Source organism: Colius striatus, chromosome 29 (assembly GCF_028858725.1).
Source record: "Colius striatus isolate bColStr4 chromosome 29, bColStr4.1.hap1, whole genome shotgun sequence".
Classification (NCBI taxonomy): domain Eukaryota; kingdom Metazoa; phylum Chordata; class Aves; order Coliiformes; family Coliidae; genus Colius; species Colius striatus.
The window spans coordinates 488,196-503,421 of record NC_084787.1 but is presented as its reverse complement, the minus strand read 5'-3'; the positions used below and the strand labels follow the sequence as shown (position 1 = coordinate 503,421).

Below are 15,226 nucleotides of genomic sequence, written 5' to 3'. Positions count from 1 at the left end.
TACTAACCCAGGGGGGGACCAGGGGGGGCACTGGAGAGAGATGTTAATATATTTTATTTAATAAAAGCTGAAACCCGCCGAGCTCCTGCGAGCAGCTGCCGGCTCTTGTGTCCCCCCCAGCGCCCCCCTCCCCTATTTATTGTCCCCAGCACAGGGACCACCTTCCCTTCCCAAAAAAATGTGTCTTTTGTTGCAAAAACGACTGTTTGGGACCCCTCCTTGGCGAGACCCTGGGGAAGCTGGGGATGGGTGAGACACGGCTCCCCCCCCACCCCGGGGGGGGCTCCTCCCCACTCCCCACCCCCCTTCACGCCCCTCCCTTCCCCCCCCCGACCGTGCTGACTGTGTACTGATCTCTCATAAACGGATGGAGATGAAAAGCAGCTCTGGAGGGTCGCGTGGCTCTGTGTGTGTGTGTGGGGGGGGGGGGGGCTGTTTGGGGAAAAAACACGGCAAAAAGGGGTAAAAGCGGCCCCTGGGGTGGTGGTGGGGGAGGGCAGGGCCTGGCTGGGGGCGGGGGAGGGGGCTGGGGGCGGGGGGAAAGGCGACACGCAGCCCTCTGCCTCTCTCTGTCGGTTTTTATTGCATTTATATATAATATATATTCAAACTTTTACAATAATTTTAACTTGATAACATCCAAGTTCGATTTGGTTTTAATACATATAAAATTAGGCCTCTAACAGTGACGGGGGAGCCCTCACCCCTGTGCCCCCCTCCCCAAACAGAAATGAAAGAGATCTCCTCAAAAGTAACTGAAGGTGGACAAGAACGTCCTGGCTGGGGGGGGCTGGGTGCTGCCCCGGGGGGCTGGGGGCAGGAAGGGCCAAACCAAGTGCAAATCACCGATATGTACAAACTAGACAAAGCATCTCTCTGCAAACACCCCCAGGGAGGGGGGGAAAGGGGAGGACACACAGACCCTCCCCCCCCCACACACACACAGCCCCCAGGGAAGAACGGGGAGCGCTGAAGTGAGGGGGGGGGTGGCTCTGGGGAGGGAGGCAGGGGGCTGCATCCTCCTCAGAGGAGCAGGAGAGGGGACCAGGGGGTCGTGTTAGTACAAAAATCCCCCAGTCCCCCCCCTCCCAGCCCTGGGTGGGTCCTGGGGAGGGGAAGGGAGGGACCCCCAGGCTGAGGCGGTGCCGCCTCCAGCGCTCTGGGGAGGGCTGCGAGGATGAGGAGGGAGGGAAGTGTGGGCTGTGGGGTGGGTGGGGGGTCCTTAACAAGTCAATACAAAGCTCAAAGTGTTAGTAGGGCTGTGGTGTGCCCTGAGCCGCCCGGGGTGGGAGGGTCTCACGAGGGCATACACTGCACCCGGTCCCGATCCTCCTCCTCCTCATCCGACGTGTCCGAGGAGCTCTGGGACTCGTCCGAGTCGCCGTCGGGTGCTCCCGGCTCCCTCCGGCGCTGCCGGGCACGGGGGGCACAGAGAGGGGTGAGGGGGGTGGGGGAGCATGGAGGAGGGGTCTGGGGAGGGGGGGTCACTGGCACATACCCGGTGGTGGCGTCTCTGTCGCAGGTGGTGCATGAGGAACCAGAGCATGTGGCTGTCGAACATGTCGGTGTGGTGCAGGCTGTCCTCATCCCGCTCCAGCTTGTTCTTCTTGATCACCTGGGGGACAGGAGAGGTGGGGAGGGGGTCAGGGAGGCCCCGGGGTTCCCCCTGGAGCCCCCACTGCCAGGTCTCTGTGAGGATCTCACCTCCTTCAGCCCGGCCAGCTCAGTGGGATTCTCTGCCGTCGGTGCCCAGATCTTGACGTCGTGGTCGAGGCCGCTGGTGGCCAGGAGGGGGAGGTGGGGATGGGGCTCCAGGCAGTTCACCTTGGGGGGCAAGAGATGGAGGAGTCACCCCCAGCAGGGCACTTGCTCCAACTCTGGCACCCACAAACTTCCTGGTGGCCCTCCAGCCCCTCACCGTGGCCTCAGGTCGTGGTTGGTGGCACAAGGGGAGATGGGGTTTGATTTGGGCTCCCCATGGGACACTCCCCACCCAGCAGGGACAGGGGCTGCCACCCCAGCTCTGGGAATGAGTGGGATACACTCTCCCCCCAAGCAAACCCTGAGGTGGCCCCATGGAATCCCCCCTGAGCAGCAGCAGGGACCCCCCACCCCCATCAGCAAACCCAGAGGGATGGGGCCACATCCATCCCAGTGCCAGGGGTGGTTCTGGGCCAGATCCAGCACAGTCCCAGCTCTGCCATGGGGGTGACTGTGCCAGCACCCAGCCCAGGGCCACGGGCACTGCAGGAACGGCCACGGTGGGGCTGGGGGACTCTGCCCCATCCCCCTGCCAGTGACACCCACCCAAACCTGCGGCACAGGGACCAGGGTGGCTCCTGACACTGAGAGGCCACAGGCCCCGGGCCAGGGTGGGCACAGAGCCCATGGGCAGTGGCCACTGGGGACCTGCTGGAGCCTGGGAATGCAGCACAGGGGCCGCTGCAGCTGCAGGGCTGGGACACGGCTCCCACGGCCCCTGTGGGCGAGGGGCAGCTGGGCAAGGCCCTGGGGCTGTCAGTGGCCACAGCACCCAAGGGGCAGCTGGGCAAGGCCTCAGGGCTGTCAGTGGCCACAGCACCCAAGGGGCAGCTGGGCAAGGCCTCAGGGCTGTCAGTGGCCACAGCACCCAAGGGGCAGCCAGGCAAGGCCCTGGGGCTGTCAGTGGCCACAGCACAGCCATCACCTGAGTGTCCCGGGGCAGAAGCAGTGCTGGACACCCCCCACACACAGGGACCCGGGGGGGGCTGGCAGAGAAGTGGAGGTGGGTTTGTCAGGGGAGGGGAAGGGCTGGGACACACACACACACACTCACCACTCCACCCTTGTCCCCCTCCATGAACTGCACGATCTGGCAGGACGATTTCTCCCACAGGAAGATGTGGCCGCAGTCGCTGCCGCTCACCACAAACTCGCTCTTTGGGCCGTAAAAATTGACGCCTTTGACTGGAGAGAGAGGAGCAGCCCGAGGCTGTGAGGGGCTGCAGGGGCCATGAGGGGCTGTGACGGGCAGCCCAAGGCTGTAAGAGGCTGTGGGAGCCTTGGGGGACTGTGGGGAGCAGTCCAAGGCTGTGAGAGGCTGTGGGGGGCTGTGAGGGTCTGTGGGGAGCAGCCCAAGGCTGTGAGGGGCTGTGGGGAGCAGCTCGAGGCCGTGAGGGTCTGTGGGGGGCAGCCCAAGGCTGTGAGGGGCTGTGGGGGCCATGGGGGGCTGAGGGGGGGCATGAGGAGCCGTGAGGAGCTGCAGCCCTGCCGCGTCCTGCCTGGCAGCCGCCGGGTTTCCAGGGCGACCGCAGCGGCTCGGTCCGTCCCCAGCACATAATGGCTCATTCTTTGCGAGCCCAACCGTTGGTGTTCAGGGTGTTGTGAGAGGAAGATGAAGCTGCAGAAAGAAGCTCGAAGCAGAGGATTCTTCTGGGGTGCTTTGGGGATGGAACCTCACCCTCCTTCCCCACCTCCAGGTAGCCCCAGAGTCCATGTGTGGGTGAGGAGGGGGAGCTGGGCCGGGCTCGCTGCTGGGGAAGGGCACATGGTGGTGATGTGGGGAGAGCCCCTGAGCCCCCCGTGGTGGGCAGTGCAGTCAGTTTGGGGGGTCCCTGGGGTCCTCACCAGTGGCATTATTGCGGTGCCCTTTGTATCTCTTGATGTACTCAGCGCCGTCGCTGTGGGAGGAGTTGAAGAGGTAAATGTCCTCATCATTGTAGCTGGCCAAGAGCTCTGGAGTGGGACAGGAGAGATGGGCCTTATGAGGGGTCTCTGCTAGGGGTTGGGTGGGCTGCAGCCCCCTCACAGGTTTCCCCCCAGCTGCTCACCAGAGCCATCGTGGCTGTAGACGAGGCAGGTGATGTTAGCTTTGGACTCGCTGTTCACCTGTGGAAGCAGAGAGAGCTCTGTCCCATCCCCTCTCCCGTGTGCCCACCCCCAGCTCAGCCCCCCCAGCCAGAGGGGCAGTGGGGGACTTGGATTGGGATCTCCTCTGCCAGCCCACCCACCCACCCACCCAGGAGCCCTCCCACAGCCCGTTACCAGGTGGTGAGGGCAGAACTTCTTCAGCACACCGTTGTTCTCGTTCTCATCTATTTTCCGCTGGTCGTAAATCCTGTGGGGAGTGGGCAAGGGGGGGCTGGTGGGGGGCTGGTCCTGGTCCCACACAGAGGGGCAGGAGGGCAGCAGCAGCACTGACACCACATCTGAGCCAGCCCCGAGGCTCCAGCCCTCACCCAGGGTCCTGCGTGGCTGCTGGGGGCCTGGCCTGAGCCTTGGCCAGCTCTGGTCATGTCTGAGGCTGTGCACACACAGGGTGTGCTGTGGCCCTGGGGGATGGGACCCCCATCCCTTGGCTGCCTTGGGTTCCTCTGAGTCACCAACTTCCCCCCTGCAGGAGCCCACCAGGAGCTGCCCAGTGCCAGGAGGGGAGGCACCTGGATTGTGGCAGAGCACAGGGAGGTGGTGGAGTCCCTGTCCCTGGAGATACCCAGCACAGACACACAGCTGAGCTGCTGAGGGCCAGGGAGTGGTGGTGGGCTTGACAGTGTGAGGGGAGGGCCTGGGCTCCAGGAGCTTCCAACCCAAATGACCCTGGTTCTATGGCAGTGGGAGCATGGGAAGGTGGGGAGGAGAGGGAAGGTGGGGAGGAGAGGAAGCTGCTCTGAGCAGCATCCTGAGCTCTCCCCATGCTGCTGTCTGAGCAGTCTGAGCCCACGTGTGAGGCTCCCGTGGCCCAGGAGCTGCTGGCACAGCAGACACAGCCTGGCTGGCGCTGCAGGGAGCCGGCGCCGCGGCTGCCGCGGCCCCAGGAGCGTTCCAAAGGCCACGGGGGAGGTTGTGGCTGTCACTTGAGGAGCTCAGTGGGTCCCTCTGGCACCCAGACCACCCCCAGCCCCTCTGTGGGGAGGGAGCGATCTCCTGGCACCAGAGGATCCAAATCCCTCTCTGTTAACCCCCCCTGTGTTCCTGCTGCCAGGGGAGAGGGGGCTTTGGAGGTGTTAGTTAAGCCCTGGGTGTCTCTTCAGGTCTCAGGGGCACCCACTGAGCCCCCAGCTCAGACTCACCTGACAAACTGATCTCTGCCTCCCACAGCAAACTGGTAGGTGTTGGCTGGGTTCACGTAGATGGTGTACAAACCCACCTTCTTCTCCTTCTCCTTTGTCACCACCAGTTTCCTTTAAGAGACGAGGAATTATAACAACACGAAACACAGAAACCAAACCCAACACCAGCTCGGAATCAAAACAGGCTCCAGATGGGAAGAGCAGGAGCCGTGTGAGCCTCTTACTCACTGCCAGAGACAGAAGCAAACAACAGACCAACACCACCCACCCCAGCCCAGCCCCTGCTGCAGCTCCCAGCCAAGGCAGCACGTGCCCTGCCCATGCCTGGGACTGGATTCCCCCCTGGGCTGTGGGGGCCAGGGCAGGGTGGGATTAACCCCGCTGCAGCAGCACTCTGCTCTCTCTGCTCTCGCTTCTCCCGCCTGTCTCACTGCCATAAAGCCCAGATTTAACAGAATCCAACCCAAGCCCCATCCCCCCCCTCCCCAGCTCCCCTCCCCCAGGAGCTCAGTGCCTCAGCTTTGCGGGGATGAATCCGAACTGAGGCAGCATCCAGGCGGAGGAGCAGCCAGCTCACCAGCTCCGCTCTCCTCTAATTATACCGCTGGGCTTAACGAGCGCCGGAGCTGCCCACGGCCTGAGCGCGGCCTCCCTGAGCCTCCACAGCCCTGGGAGTGTGGGGAGAGGTGGGACAGACCCACAGCAGCCTCGGACCCACGGCTGAGGGGGAGTGGGGGGAGCATTAGAGGCAGCTGCTTTGGAACCCCCCCCGGCAGTTTCTGTCCTGGTTACGAAACAGACGAGTTTGGGGCTGCAGGGGAGAGCTCACACATACAGATCAGCCCCAAGCACCGGGAGTTGAGTCCCTGAGTCCTCTCCTTCAGGCAGGATCAGCCTGAGGACAACAGGCTGCTCTGTTGGAAGAGCACCCAAGGCACTGTGGCAGCTGAAGTGGGCACCCGGCTGCAGGTTTATTGTGGGAGCTCGTCAGCAGCCACAGGTCTCTGGGCTCTGCAGGTGATGCTCCACACACAGCGCCTGCCTGGCTGCTAATTACTGTTGCTCAATTAACTGCAGGAGCTGCTGATGGCTGGAGGGAGGTGGGTGAACCACGAGCTGCTGCCAGGGGGCATCAGGCACCTCATGGTGCGGGGCTGTGACCTGCCAGGCCGGTATCACCACAGGCTCCTGTCTGACCAGGGCCCACCCTGGGGAGGATGAGGGTCTAAAACATGAGGAAGGCTCCTGTCTGCATCCTCCTGCGAGACAGGCGGCCCCAGACCAGCCACCACAAAGCTCTCAGGTCCAACCCTGCACCTCAGGGACAGCAAAATGGCTCAAAAGCCAAAAACCCACCCATTTCCCACATCAGGCCCGTTGCAGGGGCACAGGCTGTTGTGGTAACACAGTGGCACAGGCAGGACACACAACCCCCATGCAGCAACCAGAGGGACACACAGCCCCCTGCAGCCCCTGCAGCAGGCAGAGGGACACACAGCCCCCTGCAGCCCCCCGAGCCGGGCACAGGAATACTCACGAGGCGGGTCGGTCCTGTCTCAGGTCGATGGTGAAGACGACAGCATCTTCACCTGCCGATAGGAAAGTGCATGGAGAATCCGGTTCTAGGGCCAGCTGGAAGATAAATACTTGGGCATTGGTTCCCTTTTTACCCAACAGAGTGGCAAGACCCCACCCCCCCTCCCCATCACCACCTTCTCCCAGCAAACAGCCGCCGGAGCCGCCGGGACCCTCCTCACCCGCAGAGGCGACCGTGGGGATAAAGCAGCGGTGAAGAATCGGGGCTGTGCCGTGGCTGCTTGTGGCAGCTCAGGGGCCAGGGTGGCCCCCAGGGATTGGGGGGCCCCAGGCTCACCTTGTGTGATGCCCCTTTGTGCTGGGCCACGCGCTTGGTGTTCTTGCAGCACTGGGTGGCCGAGAGCTCGGCCACACGGACCTGGCCGTCCCGAGCACACATGGCCAGCGTGGAGTCACCGCTGTTGGGGAGGAACTTGGCCTGGAAGAGAGCAAAAGGAGGGGTGGATTCAATGCTGGGGTGAGGGCTGGGGCACACATGGATGGGAATGGGGTGAGGCAGGAGAGAAAGTGAGGGCAGGGGCCCTGCCAGAGCCCTGTGAGCCACGGCTGCCCTGGTGTGTCCAGAGCTGGGCACCAGAGTGGGGAAGGGACTGGAGCAGGGTGGGGAATGGGGTGTTAAGCCCGGACAAGAGGCTGAGGGGAGACAGGAGCACTCTCTGCAACTCCCTGACAGGAGGCTGCAGGGAGCTGGGGGTCAGGCTCTACTTGGGCCAAGAGGAAAGGGGCTGAAGTTGCCCCAGGGGAGGTTGAGGCTGGAGCTGAGGCAGAACTGTTTCCCTCAGAGGGGTGTCAGCCCCTGTGCCAGGCTGCCCAGGGAGCTGGGGGAGTGCCCAGCCCTGGAGGGATCCCAAAGCCATGGTGCTGAGCTGCTGAGGGCTGTGGGTCAGTGCTGTGCTGGGCAGGCTGAGGCCAGGGCTGGGACTGCAGCAGCTCCAGGAGCTTTTCCACCCAAAACGATTCTGTGGTTCTATGGCCTGCAGACAGGGCTCCAGGAGCTGGATTTGAGGGCACAGGGGTGTGTTTTGGTGGCGAGTTGTCCCCACACAGCACCCACACACCTCCCACATCCCTTGGGCTGTAACACCTCAGCACCCTGAGGCACCACGAGGGAACCCCCCCGAGGTCCTTCCCCCTCCTCACCTGGAAAACATTGCTCTTGTGCCCGCTCTCAAACTCCAGCACCGGCTGCCTCCTCACCCAGTCCCACACCACCACCTTGAGGTCATCGCTGCCGCTGGCCAGCCAGGTCCCTCTCTGGTTGAAGTGCAGGGTGTTGACGCAGCCCGTGTGCCCCTCCAGCCCGTGCTGCAGGCGGAAGCGCTGCACGAACACCCGCGCCCCGCAGGCCTCGTAGACGAAGCGTGTGCTGCAGCCCAGCTCCCGCTCCCGCAGCGCCTGCACCGCCTGCCAGCGCGGCTGCGGCAGCGCCGTGGTCTCCGACGACACCCAGTCCTCCAGCGCCTGCTCGTCGTCCGACGAGTCCTGGTCGTGGTTGGCGCGCTTGCGCTGGGCGCGGCGGTGCGAGCGCTGCTGCTGCTGCTGCTGCTGCTCTTCCTCCTCCTCCTCCTCCTCCTCCTCTTCCTCCTCCTCCTCCGAGTGTGAGCGGTCGAGGGCGCGGCTCTCCTCGTTGATGGAGTAGTGCCCGGTGTCGTCCATGCTGTCAGAGTCCTTCTCCTCGGCCGAGCTCTCCGTGTCCGTGTCCCTGCTCTCCGTGCTGGTGCGGTTGGGCCCCACGTCGTCTCCCGTGAGGCTCAGGCTGAGGTCTGAGGCCTCCACCTCGATGCCTGAGGAGGTTTCTCGTCCCTCCTCGGCCGACATCTCCTCAGGGCTGCTGGACAAGCTGCCTGTGTGGTGCAGAGGGTGCCGTGAGCCTCCGTGGTGGCACGACCCGGGGCACAGGGGGGTCGGTGCCGCCGCCCTTACCGTTCACGATGTCCGTCTTGCCGTCCATGCTGCTGCCTCTGTCCGACATCCCGGCTTCCAGGGCGCCCACCTGTGTGCCAGAGGGGCAGAGCAGGAGCTGCAGCCTCCCTGCCAGGGCCAGGGACGGGCACCACACTCGCCACGCGCCGCAACACCACCACGTCGGCTACCGTGGGGGCAGCCACGTCCCTGGGTGGTCCCCGAGGCAGCCACGGCTGACCCCAAACCCCTCCCAGTTCCTGATGCGCTCACACAGCGGTGCCTCGGTGGGGAGGCAGCTCTGGCCCCGTGGTGCTGCCTCAGAGGGGTCTGTGGGGGCAGCGAGTGGCGGCACCGAGACGGGGCTGTGGCGGCAGAGGTGAGGGGAAAAGCCCTGACCAATGAGCTCCTGTTGCTTTGCTCATTCCTCACTCACCCATTTTCAGTCAGACCTTGTCACACTAGAGCCAGGCTGTGCTGAGCCCTGCTCACATGTGGGGAAAGGCTGGAGCATCATCAGCTGGGCAGGGGGCTATGGGCTGGGCAAGGGGCTCTGGCCATGAGAGTCAGGCTGGGCAGGGGGCTCTGGGCTGGGCAGGGGGCTCTGGGTATAAGAGCCAGGCTGGGCAGGGGGCTCTGGGCATGACAGTCAGGCTGGGCAGGGGGCTCTGGGCATGAGAGCCAGGCTGGGCAGGGGGCTCTGGGCTGGGCAGGGGTCTCTGGGCATGAGAGCCAGGCTGGGCAGGGGGCTCTGGGCATGAGAGCCAGGTCGGGCAGGGGGCTCTGGGTTGGGCAGGGGGCTCTGGCAGCTCTGCCCCAGCCTCCCCAGACACCCACTGCCCAGCTTTGCTCACTGACACTGGGGCCGTTCACGTGGCAGGGAGCTGAGAGTGTGCAGCAAGCAGCAGCCCCGTGGCATGGCATGGCACAGCCAAAGCAGGCACCAGCAGCCATGGGGCAGCCCCACACTGCAGTTCCCAGCAGCTGGAGGCTCAGTCAGTGCCAAAGGCGCCGCTGCCCCATCCCAGCCGGGGCAGCCACGACAGGCCCCGAGCGGAGCTGGGGGGACTCAGGCTCCTGAGCCTGGCGGGGGCTGCCGGGGCTCTGCTGCTCCCAGAGCCAACATCTGGAGAGGATCAGTGCTGGGCTCTGCGTGCCCAGGGCCTGACACACCGGCTCCACGGCCAGGGCCCTAAAAATACCCGTGAGCATGCCGCAGCCTCCCCCGCGGGGCCCGCGCGGCCGCTGCCAGGGCACGGGCTGGTGCTGCCAGGCCCTGAGCTCCCCAGCAGCAGCTCCATGGGCCAGGCTCAGGGCACGGTCCCCTCACAGAGCCAGAGTCATTTCAGTTGGAAAAGCCCCTGGAGCTGCTGCAGTCCCAGCCCTGGCCTCAGCCTGCCCAGCACAGCGCTGACCCACAGCCCTCAGCAGCTCAGCACCACGGCTTTGGGGTCTCTTCAGGGCTGGGCACTGCCCCAGCTCCCTGGGCAGCCTGGCACGGGGGCTGACACCCCTCTCAGGGAAACAGTTCTGCCTCAGCTCCAGCCTCAACCTCCTCTGGGGCAACTGGAGCCCGTTTTCTCTTGCCACTTGTGAGCAGAGCCCAACCCCCAGCTCCCTGCAGCCTCCTGACAGGGAGTTGCAGAGTGCTCCTCTCTCCTCTCAGCCTCCTCCATCACCCCAAGCCCCTACCCTGACCCTTAGCTGGTGGGACAGAGGCCACCTGAGACCCTCCATTGCAACACTCACAGGACTTGCAGGTTAGTCACCTCCAGCTGCAGCCCAGCAGCACTCACACAGCTCCAGGAACACCCCACAGGCACCCAACAGCTCCAGGAACACCCCACAGGCACCCAACAGCCCCAGGAACACCCCACAGGTACACAACAGCCCCAGCAACACCCCACAGGCACCCCACAGCCCCAGCAACACCCCACAGGCACCACACAGCCCCAGCAACACCCCACAGGCACCACACAGCCCCAGCAACACCCCACAGGCACCCAACAGCCCCAGGAACACCCCACAGGCACCCAACAGCCCCAGGAACACCCCACAGGCACCCAACAGCCCCAGGAACATCCCACAAACATCCAACAGCCCCAGGAACACCCCACAAACATCCAACAGCCCCAGGAACACCCCACAGGCACTCAAAAGCCCCAGGGGCACCCAGAGCTGCAGGGGAACAGCAGCGAGCTCGTGCAGCCCTGGGGCTTCATTGAGCCTCTGCTGCCCGAGGGCAGGTTCCTCCCTGGATCTGGTCAGATACAACCCAGACACAGCCTCGTTGCCCTCCTCACCCCCCAGAACGGTGCTGAGGGGTTTAACCCCCACCCCCCCCCGCCCCTCCTGTGCTGAGGTTTCTGCCCTGCCCCAGCAGAGGCTGCTGGGTGCTGAGGTGTGGGCAGAGAGGTGCCAGGGGGCCTGGCCAGCAGAGCCCTGGCTACCAACAGCCCAGCCCCAAAGCCAGCAGCTCCCACCCCAGGACAGCACCAGGCAGGGTTGGGGGCAGGGGCCGGCGCGTCCCACTCACCTGCAGCGAGGGCCCGGCGGGGCTGGGGACGAGTTAAAGCCTGGCAGGGACAGTCCCGGGAGGGAGGGGGAGAGGAAGGGCCAAGGACAGGGTTTGGACCTGGGGGGGGACAGGAAGGAAGCTCAGCCAAGCTCCCCTCGCCTGGACTGGGGCTGCTCTGGGGCTGGAAGGGCCCTGCCCGAGCCTCTGATACATCCCAGGGCAGCAGGGAAAGGGGCCAGGAGGGGACTCCACAGCCCTCCGAGGCAGGGAAACCCCCTCAGCGATGATGACACCAGGGAGCTGACAAGAACCAGCCCTGGGGACAGACGAGACCTTCCCCTCCGCGCTCCCTGCGGGGGACGGCAGCGACCCAGGGGCAACAGAGAGCGACCCCGAGAGCAGAAGCGCCTCCCAAATCCTCCCACGGGCCGGTAAGCCCTTTGGGGCACCAGGGACCAGTGCTGGGGACAAGCGAGCCCAGCCCAGCAGCCTCCTCCGAGCAGGAGCAGCGCCGCGCGGGGCAGCGGGAGAGCGCGACGCAGCCCAACGGCCGCCGCGACGCTCGGGGGGCAGCTGCGACCCCCAAAGCCGCAGGGACCCCCCCTCCCGGGGCCCGATAACCCCCCCGGGGAAACGAAAGCCCTCCCCGCTGCCCCCAAACCCCGGCGCCAGGACCCCCCCGGAGCCCCCAAAGGCCCGGCCGGGGGGGGGGAGGGGGAGGGGGAGGGGAAGGCCTCCGCGACCGCAGCCAGAGCCGGCGGTCACGGGCGGAGAGGGGGAGAGGAGGGAGGTCCCGCACCGACCCGAGTCGCGGCAGCTCGCGGCCGTCGCTCAGGCGCGGGCCCCGCGGCCAACGGCTCCTTCTCCGCCACCGGCTCCGGGCCCAGCCGCCGCCATCTCAGCGCGACGCCTCCGCCGCTGCTTTACGGCAGCGCTTTACGGCAGCGCCCGCGGCGCGACACCGCGCGACAGCGCCGCCCGTCGCCATGGCAACGGGACCCCCCCCCCCCCCCCCGGCATCCCCCCTCCCCCACCGGCAACCGCGACCCCCACAACGGCAACCGCGGGGTCACCGACACCCCCCGCGCCGCGGGGTCACGCCGCCCTCCCCCTGTCCCTGCGGGGGTCCTCGTGTACCCCCCGTATCACCCCACCCCCCCCCCCCAGCGTCTCCCCGTGCCCCCCGTTCCAGCCCCCCCGCGCAGACACCGGGAGCCGCGGTTGTTGCCAACACCTTTATTGGGGTGACGGGGGGCACAGGCGTGTCCCCAGGGCCGGGGGACCCCGCTGCCCCCCACCCCACACCGTGTCCCCGCGACGCGGGGCGGCAGAGCCGGGGCTGCCCCGTCCAGCCCCGCTCCTGGGCGGCCGCTGCTCCGGCGCCGCTCGGCCTCATCCTCATCATCCTCGTCGTGGTGGGGGGCTGCGGCGCCCGCTCCCACCCCCGGCACTACATCAGGCGGCACTGCTCGCCCCCCGCCGCCCCCGGCACGTCCAGGTTGAGGCCGGGGGGCTGCGGGGAGGGCAGGAGGGTGAGTGGGGGGGACACAGCCACATGGGGGGGAGGGTTTCAGGGTCCTCCCCCACCACGGGGGTCCCCGGTGCTACTCACCACATCCCCAGCCAGCTCCTTGGGGGGGTGTCCCAGGTCCTGCAGCTGCGGGGGGACACGGGCAGGGGTCAGCACGGCTCAGGGTGGGCTGTGGGGTGTGTATGTGTGTCTGCCTCACCTGCTGCATGAGGTCCAGGAGGGTCTCGAAGCGCGCCCTCCGCTGCTCCTCGCCCTCGCCCGGCCGCTCAGCCTCCAGCTGCTGGCAGATGCTGCCCATGACGCCGAGCTGCGCCCGGTACCGCTCGTACTGCTCGGCCGGCAGCGCCTGCCCGTGCTGCCGCAGCCACTCGGGGTACTGCAGAGGCACAGGGAGGGGGGGATCGCACCGGGACGGACCCCCGGGGCTGCCCCACGCCCCAGCCCCTCGGCACCTTCTCGGTGATGTCCTTGAGCGAGGGGTAGAGCACGTCCTTGGAGAGCAGGCTCTGCATGATGCTCCTCATGACGGGCAGCACGCTGCCCTCGCCGTCGCCCTCCTCCAGCCCCAGCCCCTCCAGCGCCTTGGCCAGCTCCTCCTCCGAGCCCGAGGGGCTCTGTGGGGACAGCACGAGCCCCTGGTGGGATGGGGGCACCCACGGGGGGGTCCCTGGGGGAGTGAGGGGGGTCTGTACCTGCAGGTCCGTGGCGTTCCTGGCCAGGCCGCTCAGCGTCTCCTTCAGGCAGGACGTGAACTCCTGCTGCGACGCCGAGTCGCTGCCTGCGGGAGCCAAGCTCAGCCCCGGGGGGCTCATCCCAGGGACCCTGCTCCCAAACGGGGGTCCTGCAGGACCCCCCAAAGCCCCCCAACCTCCCCCCCTCCCTCCCTGGTGACCGGTGATGGGAAGGGGCCGGGGGAGCCGCCGGCACACGGCAGGACGCGCCGCAGAGCTGCCGCCCGGCCCCGACTCCAGCTGACATGGTGGGACCCAGCTTGTGCCCCCTCTGCCGTCACCCCCCCCGGCACGGCAGCCCCCTGCCCAGCCCCCAGCCCCACACACCCACTCTGCCAGCGGCCTCGGACAGCTTCTGGAACTGCTCCACGAGGTGCGGCTCCTCCCGCGCCAGCTCCTGCATCGCCTGCTCGAACTCGGCGGCCGCCTGCGACGCCAGCTCCCCCTCAAACAGCTCCTGGAAGAACTTCTCCTGCGAGGCGAACAGGGAGGCCTGGGGAGAGGGGCAGGGTCAGCCCCCCATCGCTGCCGTGGGGCCGGCGGCTGCCCGGGGCCGGGGCGGTGTTGCACCTTGGCGGCGGCGCTGGGCGAGGGCTGAGCCGTGGGCGGCTGCGGCGGCGGCGCGGCGGGACGGGACTTGTCGAAGTCATCCAGGGCACCTGGGGGTGGGTCGGGCTGAGGGGGACCCCCGTGCACCCCTGGCCCCGGGACACCCCCTCCCCACCCCACATAATGGCACCTGGCCCACGACGCAGGACAGACCCCCAGGACCCCAACAACCGCCAGCCCACAACACTCCCCAGCCCCATTGCACCCCAAAAACTGCACCCCAGTGTCCCCCCCAGACCCCTTCACCCTGATAACTGCACCCCAGTGCCCCCCCCAGCCCCACTGCGCCCCAATAACTGCACCCCAGTGTCCCCCCCAGACCCCTTCACCCTGATAACTGCACCTCAGTGCCCCCCCAGCCCCATTGCACCCCAATAACTGCACCCCAGTGCCCCCCCAGCCCCATTGCACCCCAATAACTGCACCCCAGTGCCCCCCCAGCCCCATTGCACCCCAATAACTGCACCCCCGTGGCCCCCCCAGCCGCCCCGCACCCCATACCGGCACCCCCGCCGCTCAGCCCCCCCGCACTCCAGTGCCCCCCCGCTCACTGTCCAGCAGCTCCTCCAGCTCCGGGTCCGGGCCCGGGTCCGGCTCCGCCGCCATCTTTGTGTCGCTCCGCCGCCGCCAGGGGGCGGAACCGGGGGTCCCAAGCCCCGCCCCCCGCCCCAAGCCCCGCCCCCGCCCCGCCGCGCGCCCGCCAGGCGGCGCCACAACGCCGGGGGTCCCACGCTGGGGGGGCGGGGCGGGGGGGGGCCCGGCCGCCGCGGCCGCAGCCCAGCGGGGTCCCAGCTCTCAGGGTCTCAGCTCTCAGGGTCCCAGCTCTCAGGGTCCCAGCTCTCAGGGTCTCAACCCTCAGGGTCTCAGCTCTCAGGGTCCCAGCTCTCAGGGTCGCAGCTCTCAGGGTCTCAACTCTCAGGGTCTCAGCTCTCAGGGTCTCAACCCTCAGGGTCTCAGCTCTCAGGGTCGCAGCTCTCAGGGTCTCAACCCTCAGGGTCTCAGCTCTCAGGGTCGCATCTCTCAGGGTCTCAGCTCTCAGGGTCACAGCTCTCAGGGTCTCAACCCTCAGGGTCTCAGCTCTCAGGGTCGCAGCTCTCAGGGTCTCAACTCTCAGGGTCTCAGCTCTCAGGGTCTCAACCCTCAGGGTCTCAGCTCTCAGGGTCGCAGCTCTCAGGGTCTCAACCCTCAGGGTCTCAGCTCTCAGGGTCCCAGCTCTCAGGGTCTCAGCTCTCAGGGTCACAGCTCTCAGGGTCTCAACTCTCAGGGTCCCAGCTCTCAGGGTCCCAGCTCT

The 15,226-nt window shown here is 66.7% G+C and overlaps 2 protein-coding genes across 3 annotated transcripts; both read right to left on the bottom strand.

Annotated features, from left to right (window-relative positions):
• Positions 1-560: 560 nt before the first annotated feature.
• Positions 561-11,990, bottom strand: DCAF8 (DDB1 and CUL4 associated factor 8). 2 transcript variants are annotated; one of them, XM_062016024.1, is made up of 14 exons: positions 11,868-11,990; positions 11,083-11,181; positions 8,568-8,637; positions 7,785-8,488; positions 6,922-7,062; positions 6,586-6,680; positions 5,049-5,159; positions 4,024-4,096; positions 3,810-3,867; positions 3,607-3,714; positions 2,816-2,946; positions 1,705-1,824; positions 1,499-1,615; positions 561-1,410 (listed from the first exon to the last, which is right to left on the bottom strand). In XM_062016024.1, exons 3-14 carry the CDS (start codon positions 8,614-8,616, stop codon positions 1,297-1,299), a joined length of 1,821 nt encoding a protein of 606 aa, XP_061872008.1. In that variant the 5' UTR covers positions 8,617-8,637; positions 11,083-11,181; positions 11,868-11,990; the 3' UTR covers positions 561-1,296. The 2 variants fall into 2 exon arrangements, with proteins under 2 accessions (XP_061872008.1, XP_061872010.1); XM_062016026.1 differs by lacking the exon at positions 11,083-11,181.
• A 295-nt stretch (positions 11,991-12,285) lies between these two features.
• Positions 12,286-14,567, bottom strand: PEX19 (peroxisomal biogenesis factor 19). Its single transcript, XM_062016031.1, has 8 exons — positions 14,487-14,567; positions 13,897-13,985; positions 13,654-13,819; positions 13,288-13,373; positions 13,048-13,209; positions 12,795-12,971; positions 12,677-12,721; positions 12,286-12,577 (listed from the first exon to the last, which is right to left on the bottom strand). The coding sequence occupies exons 1-8, from the start codon at positions 14,539-14,541 to the stop codon at positions 12,515-12,517; spliced, it is 843 nt and encodes a 280-aa protein (XP_061872015.1). The 5' UTR covers positions 14,542-14,567; the 3' UTR covers positions 12,286-12,514.
• Between the last annotated feature and the right edge of the window lie 659 nt (positions 14,568-15,226).